At 45.2% G+C, this 11459-nt stretch overlaps 1 protein-coding gene across 3 annotated transcripts in view; it reads right to left on the bottom strand.

The window, feature by feature from the left end:
• LOC115009492 (DNA topoisomerase 1) overlaps positions 1-11459 on the bottom strand; it is a 31090-nt gene that overhangs the window by 13745 nt on the left and 5886 nt on the right. For all 3 annotated transcript variants that reach the window (XM_029433485.1, XM_029433487.1, XM_029433486.1), the window contains 8 exons: positions 11092-11211; positions 10900-10987; positions 10643-10770; positions 10413-10528; positions 9354-9475; positions 5484-5606; positions 5148-5335; positions 4223-4367 (listed from right to left, as the gene is read on the bottom strand). In XM_029433485.1, the coding sequence (XP_029289345.1) occupies positions 4223-4367; positions 5148-5335; positions 5484-5606; positions 9354-9475; positions 10413-10528; positions 10643-10770; positions 10900-10987; positions 11092-11211 (1030 nt within the window). The remainder of the gene's footprint in view (positions 1-4222; positions 4368-5147; positions 5336-5483; positions 5607-9353; positions 9476-10412; positions 10529-10642; positions 10771-10899; positions 10988-11091; positions 11212-11459) is intronic.

Below are 11459 nucleotides of genomic sequence, written 5' to 3'. Positions count from 1 at the left end.
ATGTGAACCAAATGGCACTTTTCCAGCTCCGTTGGCCAGACGCTCTGATACTTTTAAATAGGTAAGTGATACGCTATCAATATGTTGGACATACGTACAGTTAGGTCCATAAATATTTGGACATTGACACCATTTTCATAATTTTGGCTCTGTACACCACCACAATGAACTTGACATTAAACAATCAATATGCGCTTTAAATGCAGACTTTCAGCTTTAATTTGAGGGTATTTACATCCAAATCAGATGAATGGTGGAGGAATTACAACACATTTTATACGTGGTATCCCCTTTTAGGGGACCAAAAGTAATTGGACAATTGGCTGTTCAGCTGTTCCATGGCCAGGTGTGTGTCGTTTCCTCGTTAGTTCATTTACAAGGAGCAGATAAAAGGTCTAGAGTTCTTTTCAAGTGTGGTATTTGCTTTCAGAATTTGTTGAGGTCAACTCTCAATATGAAGTCTAAAGAGCTGTCACTATCTGTGAAGCAAGCCATCATTAGGCTGAAACATCAAAACAAACCCATCAGAGAAATAAAAAAAACATTAGGTGTTACCAAATCAACCGTTTGGTACATTCTTAAAAAGAAAGAACGCACTGGTGAGCTCAGCAACACCAAAAGACCTGGAAGACCATGGAAGACAACTGTGGTGGATGGCAGAAGAATTATTCTCCTGGTGAAGAAAAACCCCTTCACAACAGATCAAAAACTCTCTCCAGGAGGTACAGTCGGTGTATCTGTGTCAAAGTCAACAATCAAGAGAAGACTTCACCAGAGTAAATACAGAGGGTTCACCACACCATGTAAACCATTGGTGAGCCTCAAAAACAGGAAGACCAGATTAGAGTTTGCTAAAACACATCTAAAAAAGCCTGTAAAGTTTTGGAACAACATCCTGACAGATGAGACACAGATCAACTTGTAGAGTGATGGGAAGAGAAGAGTATAGAGAATGGAAGGAACTGCTCATGATCCAAAGCACACCACCTCATCAGTGAAGCATGGTGGTGGTAGTGTTATGGCGTGGGCATGTATGGCTGCCAATGGAGCTGGTTCCCTTGTATTTATTGATAATGTGACTGCTGACAAAAGCAGCAGGATGAACTCTGAAGTGTTTCGGGCAATATATCTGCTCATATTCAGCCAAATGCTTCAGAACTCATTGGACGACGCTTCACAGTGCAGATGGACAATGACCCAAAGCATACTGCGAAAGCAACCAAAGAGTTTTTTTAAGGCAAAGAAGTGCAATGTTCTGCAATGGCCAAGTCAGTCACCTGACCTGAATCCAATTGAGCATGCATTTCACTTGCTGAAGACAAAACTGCCCAAAGAACAAGCAGGAAGTGAAGACAGCTGCAGTAGAGGCCTGGCAGAGCATCACCAGGGACCAAACCCAGCGTCTGGTGTTGTCTATGGGTTCCAGACTTCAGGCTGTTATTGACTGCAAAGGATTTGCAACCAAATATTAAAAGTTACAATTTGATTTATGATTATGTTATTTTGTCAAATTACTGTAATGTAAATGTAAATACCCTCAAATTAAAGCTGAAAGTCTGCACTTAAAGCACATAATGATTGTTTAATGTCAAGTCCATTGTGGTCGTGTACAGAGCCAAAATGATGTACAACACCGCTGTGGAAAAGTTGGACGTATTTGGACTCTGACACATTTTGAGCTAATTTTCATATACGCTGGCATATGTTTCTGCCATACGGAATCTGTGTATGTCTGGCGTGTTCGGTGTATCGTCTGCGACCTTCAAACGATTACAACTTACCCTTAATTTATATCAACCTATTGCCGATATTCCTCTCTGGGAACCATCACCTTATCGTGGTGGAAATGTTTGTGTGTCCCTATGAACCTGAGAGCTGTGTTGTCTGGAGCCTAGTGCTCCTGGTAGGGTCTCCCAAGGCAAATTGGTCTCAGGTGAGGGGCCAGACTATGTATGGTTCAAAAACGACTTCATGAAAGAAAGGGAAAGGAAAGGAGAGACCCTGCCCGGAGGAAGCCCAGGGCCCCCGTCTGGAGCCAGGCCCAGAGGGAGGGCCCGACAGCGAGCGCCTGGTGGCACAGCCCGAAGAAGCTACGTGGTGCCTCCCATCTATCCATCCTGTGGGCCCACCACTCATGGGAAAAAACGCTGGGTTGGGTGCGCTGTCACACGGGTGGCAGTGATGGTCAGGGACCTCGACGGACCAGACCCGGGCAGCAGAGGCTGGCTCTGGGGACGTGGAACGTCACCTCTCTGTGGGGGAAGGAGCCGGAACTAGTGCGGGAGGTGGATCGCTACCAGTTGGATCTGGTGGGGCTTACATCCACGCACAGTCTTGGCTCTGGAACCGTACTCCTATATAGAGGTTGGACTCTATTCTTCTCCGGAAGATACATTGTTTGTGCCTATGCCCCAAACCGCAGTTCTGAGTATTCGGCCTTCTTGGAGACCTTGAATGGAGCCCTGCAGGGGACTCCAGTAGGGGACTCCGTAGTCTTGCTGGGAGACTTCAACGCACATGTGGGAAACGATGGAGACACCTGGAGAGGCGTGATTGGGAGGAAGGGCCTCCCTGATCTAAACCCGAACGGTCGTTTGTTGTTGGACTTCTGTGCTAGTCATGGAATGGCCATAACAAACACCATGTTCTAAGATAAGGATGCTCATAAGTGCACGTGGTACCAGAGCACCCTAGGCCAAAGGTCAATGATCGATTTTGTAATCGTATCATCTGATCTTGGAGTCTGGGACAGTGCCTAGGGGTTGGCAGACCGGGGTGGTGGTTCCCCTATTTAAAAAGGGGGACCAGAGAGTGTGTGCCAACTACAGGGGTATCACACTTCTCAGCCTCCCTGGTAAAGTCTACTCCAAGGTACTGGAAAGGAGGGTTCGGCCGGTACTCGAACCTCTGAGTGAAGAGGAACAATGCGGATTCCGTCCTGGTCGTGGTACAACAGACCAACTCTTCACTCTGGCAAGGATCCTGGAGGGGGCCTGGGAGTACGCCCATCCGGTCTACATGTGTTTTGTGGATCTGGAGAAGGCGTATGACCGGGTCCCCCGGGTGTTACTGTGAGAGGTGCTGTGGGAGTATGGGGTGAGGGGGTCACTTTTGAGTGTCATCCAATCCCTGTACGCCCAAAGCGAGAGTTGTGTCCGGATACTGTTGGTCTCCGCCAGGGCAGGCTTTATCACCAATCCTGTTCGTGATTTTCATGGATAGGATATCGAGGCGTAGTCGTGGAGGAGAGGGGTTGCAGTTCGGTGACCTGAGGATCTCATCGCTGCTCTTTGCAGATGATGTGGTCCTTATGGCATCATCGGTCTGTGACCTTCAACAGTCACTGGATCGGTTCGCAGCCGAGTGTGCAGCGGTTGGGATGAGGATCAGCACCTCTAAATCTGAGGCCATGGCTCTCAGCAGGAAACCGGTGGATTGCCTACTCCGGGTAGGGAATGAGCCATTACCCCAAGTGAAGGAGTTCAAGTACCTCGGGGTCTTGTTCGCGAGTGAGGGGACAATGGAGCGAGAGATTGGCCGGAGAATCGGAGCAGCGGGAGCGGTATTACAGTCACTTTACCGCACCGTTGTGACGAAAAGAGAGCTGAGCCAGAAGGCAAAGCTCTCAATATACCGGTCGATCTTCGTTCCTACCCTCACCTGTGGTCATGAAGGCTGGGTCATGACCGAAAGAACGAGATCACGGGTACAATCGGCCAAAATGGGTTTTCTCAGACGGGTGGCTGGCGTCTCCCTTAGAGATAGGGTGAGAAGCTCAGCCATCTGTGAGAGACTCGAGAGCCGCTGCTCCTTTACGTTGAAAGGAGCCAGTTGAGGTGGTTCGGGCATCTAGTACGGATGCCACCTGGGCGCCTCACTAGGGAGTTGTTCCAGGCACGTCCAGCTGGGAGGAGACCCCGGGGAAGACCCAGGACTCGGTGGAGAGATTCACTGGCCTTTTTTTGCCATTGTGTCGTCAGTTTATGGAGTTTTGAAAATGGAATAAGAGAAGAAAAGGCAAAGATGAAGAAATGACTGAAAACCCAATGTAAAACCCTTACTTGTTGAATCAAATGATTTATGTAAAGCCACACACTCACTGTGCCTGCCTCTCCCTCAACTATTACATTTAAACAAAAGTTGAAATACTTTTTTTATTTTGCCCTGGACTGGTTAATGCATATGTGCCTGTTCTACATATGCAGGAGAAGCACTTCTCTACCTTGAGTTTTGAGTTTGCATTGAGCATGATGTATTTAATGGAGCCCTGGATGTTCTCAGTCCAGCTGGCTAGCCATGTCACTGCGTTGTCATGTCGAACCTCCTTCCAGCGGTGACCAGCAGGCGGCACTGGGACACGGGCTTCTCTGTCAATGAACGAGAAACGCAGCGAGAGAGAATGCGTGAGTGAGCGTTGGAGTACAAGCTACAGCATCCTACTGATCCATCTAAACAGAAATGTATGACACCAGTACTAGAAATGGATACCACTGTTATAATACACCAGGCTACTGAGCAGCGATGTCAGTTTCAGTTCCCTTTGGTTTTGCCATTGCACAGTTACTAGCCACTTAACTTTTAAGAAAAAATATATTAAATTGTATTATTTCTTTAGAAGAAATGTGATGTGAAATACAAGAGGTGCTTTCCTTTAACTCCAGTGCATTTTTAAGCACAATCCATTTAGAGATGCTGAAATTGTAATGTTTTGTGTTGTAAATGCCTTTTATAGTATTTTCTGTTGGCTTTGCCAAAGTTTATTGCCGCATTTTAAAAACAGCTCATCACTAAAGGCGCTCTGATCATTATCAGGTGATGTTCATTCAAAATAGTTTGATCGGTGGTCCCTATAAAAGGCCGAGCGGAAGTGCCGATCATATGACATCGATCATGAACACACACGGCGCCGCAGAGCTTGCCTTCTTAAATTAATCTACAGACCGTAAATTAACTTAGACCGACATACGTAACCAGTCAAAATTGTTCTTGATGGTAAGCCAAGTAACGCTTACCCATTGAAGTCCTTACTACTGACAGTGAATAAGTGAGGCATAAATACAATTCTTGAGTGATGTACATCTTCAACATACCACATTTTTGATTTATTTCCTAAAAGAAAACCCCATTCATTTTTCCTCCCCTCTCACTTGCTGCAGTTGATGATAACATCCTCTGGTTGGATCCTTTTCTTCAGCAAGCCCTGTTTGGGATGCTCACCTCGACCCCGGAAAAGCCCTGGAGGCTCAATCTTAAAGTTGCCAATACGCTCTTTGTGGTGGTCCAGCAGACAGTAGCCGTACTCATCCACCATCTTCTTGTTTGCCTCTTTCACAACCTAAAACAGAAATCAAACAAAAACGAATAATAATTAATATTATCAAATTGCCCCAAACCTATATGACTAATGCAGGAACAGGAGCACTGTTCGTTATGGAAACAACATCATACACACGGACAAAAGATTAAAAAAAGCCTGAACGAACCAGTTTCTCCTCCTTGGTCATGATTTTCCTGGCCTCCACCTTTGCTTTATGCATGGCATGGATCTCTCCAAAGCCACATTTGTCCAGATCTTGAATCAGTGTCCTCTCCTCATGGGTCATTTCCTAAACCGACACAAACACACACATTCAACACTTTGTGTGATCCCTTCTTGAGTCTGGAATTTATTATATCTGCAAAAAAACAGGAATTTCCTTTAGTGAAAAAAAGATTAGTATAGGATCAAATTAATCAGCATCAATAAACCTTTGGCATTTTTCACAATTTTCTGACAATTAATAGACTAAACAATCAATCATCAGTCCATTTTCCACTGCTTTTCTGGAAATATCAGATTAATCTAACAAAAATAAATCGGGAGTTGCAGCCCAAGTATCCTGGAATGCTACTTTGAATAATTTGCATTAATGACGGCAATAATATACATATTCTTTCATCCACAGTTCAATGGTTAATCAGAATCAGAGCTGGAAAATACTGATGAAACAAAACAAATTGTTAACTCAAAACTTCCATATCGATCACAGAAAGTACATTCAAACAGTCAAATCTTGAACTGAAAGAAGAAAGACAACGGATCTCAGCACTATAGTGCTTTATTTAATTTAATGGGAGCTATTAATACAGACCTCTCTGGGAACCATCACCTTATCGTGGTGGAGAGGTGTGTGTGTCCCTATGAACCTGAGAGCTGTGTTGTCTGGAGCCTAGTGCTCCTGGTAGGGTCTCCCAAGAAAATTGGTCTCAGGCGAGGGGCCAGACTAAGAATGGTTCAAAACGACTTCATTAAAAAAAAAAAAAAAAAGGGAAAGGAAAGGAGAGACCCTGCCCTGAGGAAGCCCGGGGCCCCCGTCTGGAGCCAGGCCCAGAGGGAGGGCCTGACAGCGAGCGCCTGGTGGCCGGGTTTGCCACGGAACCCGGTCGGGCACAGCCCGAAGAAGCTACTTGGTTCCTCCCATCATCCATCCTGTGGGCCCACCACTCATGAGAAAAATCGGGCGGTGGAAGGAGCACTTTGAGGAACTCCTGAATCCAACTAACACGCCCTCTATGGTAGAGGCAGAGCTGGAAGCTTATGGGGGATCATCGTCAATTTCCCTTATGGAAGTCACTGAGGTAGTCAAACAACTCCACAGTGGCAAAACCGCAGGGGTTGATGAGATCCGTCCAGAAATGCTGAAGGCTTTGGGTGTTGAGGGGCTGCCTTAGTTGACACGCCTCGTCAACATTGCGTGGAAGTCTGGGACAGTGCCTAGGGGGTGGCAGACTGGGGTGGTGGTTCCCCTATTTAAAAAGGGGGACCAGAGAGTGTGTGCCAACTACAGGGGTATCACACTTCTCAGCCTCCCTGGTAAGTCTACTCCAAGGATACTGGAAAGGAGGGTTCGGCCGGTAGTCGAACCTCTGATTGAAGAGGAACAATGCGGATTTCGTCCTGGTCGTGGAACAACGGACCAACTCTTCACTCTGGCAAGGATCCTGGAGGGGGCTGGGGAGTACGCCCATCCGGTCTACATGCGTTTTGTTGATCTGGAGAAGGCGTATGACCGGGTCCCCCGGGTGATACTGTGGGAGGTGCTGCGGGAGTATGGGGTGAGGGGGTCACTTCTGAGAGCCATCTAATCTCTGTACGCCCAAAGCGAGAGTTGTGTCCGGATACTCCGCAGTAAGTCGGACTCGTTCCCAGCGATTGCCTACTCTGGGTAGGGAATGAGCCATTACCCCAAGTGAAGGAGTTCAAGTACCTAGGGGACTTGTTTGCGAGTGAGGGGACGATGGATCGAGAGATTGGCCGGAGAATCTGAGCAGCGGGGGCGGTACTGCAGTCGCTTTACCGCACCGTTGTGACGAAAAGAGAGCTAAGCCAGAAGGCAAAGCTCTCAATCTACCGGTCGATCTTCTTTCCTACCCTCACCTATGGTCATGAAGGCTGGGTCATGACCGAAAGAACGAGATCACGGGTACAAGCGGCCGAAATGGGTTTTCTCAGACGGGTTGCTGGCGTCTCCCTTAGAGATAGGGTGAGAAGCTCAGCCATCCGTGAGAGACTCGGAGTAGAGCCGCGGCTCCTTTATGTCGTTTACAGGCACGTCCAGCTGGGAGGAGACCCCGGGGAAGCACCAGGACTCGGTGGAGAGATTATATCTCCTCACTGGCCTGGGAACGCCTTGGGACTGAGAAGGGAAGATTAGAGTTCCTTACTGGAGCTGCTGCCCCCGCGACCCAACCCTGGATAAGCGGTAGACGATGGATGGATGGATATTAATACAGCGTACACAACCTTTGTCTCTCCAATAATAGAATAATGCGTCATAAAATCCAAATAAGACGAGCATGATCTAAACAGATCAGTGACCTTTTTGTTGAGTGACTCATCCTTATGGAAGAAAATGGCATGGTTGTGAAAGGCCAGAGTACAGAACTTTTCCTCCTAAGACAGCCAGTGCTAAACGAGCTAAACAAACTGTTGACTCAGCAGTACATTGAAGGTAAAAGAGCAGCTGAGTTTCAACTATAATTGTCAACTTTCTGAAGTTATTGCACAAGGGGTCATCCCATCAAAGAGGTCAAAAACAGAGCAGTTCAGAGGAGGCTTTATGGTTCATCTCGGAGGTTTCTGGTGCTATAAAGTGATGACAACACGAGTGGCTTATAAATTGAATTCGGGCAAGTAAACTATTGCAGCAGGAACTATAAGCCAACATTTGCCGTGTAGAGCAAAGATTCCCTTTTTGGGCGTCCATTCTTACGAGCATAATCGCCTCGAGCGGCAGCTCGTAAAAGTAAACAATGAAAAGGGCTTTTATTGAGCTGGACCTCTTGATGTTGTCTTCACACAGCAGTGCTCATCGAAAACAGGCCAGTGAGCCAAATACTTGTCATATAACACATAGATCATAATATAAGAAAGACTTATATGGGTTAACCATCTGACAAACAATAGGGCATCTAACCTGAAGACATCCATTAAAGATAAATAGAACTACTCATCCAGATTTTCAGAGTCTAGGGTCATAGCTCTAGTCTAGATCATCACACACACGCACAAACACCTCTCTCCAGAAACACTGACAGTGTGGACACTCAGTCAGTCTGCGTGTCTAAGCATGACTGACACCCGGCGGTGGGCGGGCACTGAGGGCAGTGGAGCAAGGAGAGTTTTTTTCCGGCTATGATAAAACAGTTTAATTGGATTTGTTCATATGCAGGGGAGCTACTTGGAGGATTAGCATATCAATGCCTTCACACAAATCATATTTTCAAGTGCATTGAGCACTAAGCAGCGCAAAATTAATTTTGCATGATATGCCTTGGGGCTTGGCACGGTGTTTTCTCTGTACAGAGGACATCCTGACAGACACCAGCATACAGGTATCAGCCACAGTCACAACACGCATATATTCTACAATTTACAACACAAAATTAGAATACAGACATCTAAAACTGTACTTGGATATCATCAAGAGAATGTTTCTGGAGCCGACAAGCTTCATTATTCCCCTGTATTAACAGTTAAAGTTCAGACTAAGACAAAGCACTCATGTATATAGACATTACAGTTGTCAAAGCTCCTAGTCATCATCCTAGCAGCATCAAGGGACAAGTTGCTGGACAAAAGACAACACTTCACATTCAGAAATGTCACATTTAAAAAAGAACGTTGTAAAGCATGGGATATTTTATGTGAAATTTTAAAGGGCTTGTTTTCATTTAAATGTCAAATTCACTTAATTTCATTTTTAGTGCTAGGGATGAATCTCTGAGCTCTGAAGAGGTCTGCTTAGAAGGTCCGTTAGGGCTTTTTCCCCAAAGAAAATTGACCAGAGCTTGAACTTTCTTTCTTATGTTACCTTCCTCCAATCTTTAAAATAGTTCTCCCGGAACACCTTTTTGGTTGTGTAGTCATGGTCCAACATCTGGGCAAAAAACAACGCCACCTCCTCGGCTGCCAAGCTCAGCTTCACCTTCTTCCCTGCACACAAACAAACACTCTTTTAATTTCATTCAACACCACAATATAATATTGGGTTTTCTATATTTGATTTATGGCCTGTTTAAAACTAACTTGCATGTAACAAACAATTAAAACTCAAAGACATCTCAGCCCCTCTAGAGTCCTGGTTGTGAGACTAATCCATGGATTTATAGAAGTACGCTCAAAGACAAGGACAAAGATCTACATTCAGCCCTGCTACCAAGCGTGAGGTACACAAAACTACAGACAAGCACAGAAATTAAAAGATCAAACCAACTCCCTGTAGGACACCGTTGTGGCTTGACTGCTAAACAAAGCAAAAGCAATCACAGTCATCAATCAGTGTTTGACCCAAAACACCCTCAAGATCCAATTGTGTGTCTTGTGTTTGTCCACTGTTCCTTTAAATCTGAGTTTGCACTTAATTTCTAAGATTAAGAAAGTTTGAGCACCTACATAGTTCCCATTTGACCCAAATGTGTACGAAAGGGCAGAGGTCTTGTGACTGTGGAGGGAAAGTTTCTAGAAACTTCTAACAGGCCAACAAAAAGGTTGAGTAGGTAGCATTGTCTGTTGCCGTTTGTAAACACACGGCATTCAAAGTTGGCCTCTCCTTCTCGGCTGAACGAGCGAGTGAGCGCGAGAGTATAAAGAGAGAGCTGTAAATGCTTTACAGTCTTTACGTTCTAAAGCACACGCTTCACCGGTGAGACCTTTTGTATTTAAATATAAAAATGTTAGAAAAAGAAAAGAAAAATAAGCCCAGAAAAAAAGTCAAAGTCATATTACCGTGTAGTGCATCAATTCACTTTGAATGGTCTCAACAGGACCGCAGAGGCACCAAGATTATTTTAAATTGCAGTCGTAAGGAGTGTGCCAAACCCTTTCAACTGTTTCAATCACCCTTTGTGACACACTTCCATGCCCAACTGACCATTATAGTAGAAGTGAACGTTGTCTGGCAGAGGCTGGTACTCAGGAGGGAAGGAGGGTCCATTGTGTTCCAGGAACTTCCATTTCACGCCATCTTCATACTTCTCTTCCTCCCACCTGACCGAAAGCAAGAGGATGAAAAAATGAGAATACATTTGAGAAAGTGAAAGCTTGCCGGTTTCTCCATGTAATTTGTGTTTGATTGTGTTGCGTGTGTTGGTATTTCACAACCATCTCCAGCGACTTTGCTCTTCCTCCTCCTTCTTTTTGATCTTCATTAGTCTTGCTTCCGCGATATCCTCTTTTGTCTTCTTAGGTTTTTTGGAGTTTGGATGTTCTCCTTCCTCTTTCTTTACCGTCTGTGCCAAAGAAAACACTCAAATAGTGAATTCAAACAGTCCCATTGAGAACCACACTTCCAGCAAACTTCATAAAGCGGGAGAGTATCATTGATGGAGACAGATTACCTTTGGAAGAAAGAGGTTTACCTTTTCTGTTTTCTTCTTGGACTTCTTCTTCTGAGCTTCTCCGTCACTTTCTTCTTCCTGCCCACGTTGCTTAGTTTTTTTCTTTGTGCTGCAGGTACCCAGAAGACAGATTTGTTCATCATAATCTAATCATCGGAATTTAAAGCTTTCATTTCAGGCATTTACACATCTCAAATACCTGGTCAGACTTACGTAGGTGTAGCACTGGAGTGTGAAGGGCCTTCCATGGGCTCATCCTTAATCCTTTTTCTTTTCAACCCTTTCTTCTTTGCAGCAAATTCGTCATCCTCTGGCTCCCGTTTCACCGACACTCTAAAGCACATAAACAATAGCGGTCAGTTAATGTCCATATAAAGTGGTCATCTTAATATTGTTAATGGTTGCTTTTTAGAATCAGAGGTTTGCTTTGTAGTGCCTATGAAGAAACAAGTCTGGTCATATTTCTAAAAACAAACATCACATGGTAGAAGGCAGCTTTAAAGATAAGCTGAGAGTGAAACGGTCACCCCTGTTAAACTGCAGTTTATAAGGGTAAGCACTGTGTTTTAAATTTCATTTTA

This window comes from Cottoperca gobio, chromosome 6 (genome assembly GCF_900634415.1).
Source record: "Cottoperca gobio chromosome 6, fCotGob3.1, whole genome shotgun sequence".
Lineage (NCBI taxonomy): Eukaryota > Metazoa > Chordata > Actinopteri > Perciformes > Bovichtidae > Cottoperca > Cottoperca gobio.
The sequence above is the reverse complement of the archived record's forward strand: the minus strand, read 5'-3'. Positions and strand labels throughout refer to the sequence as shown.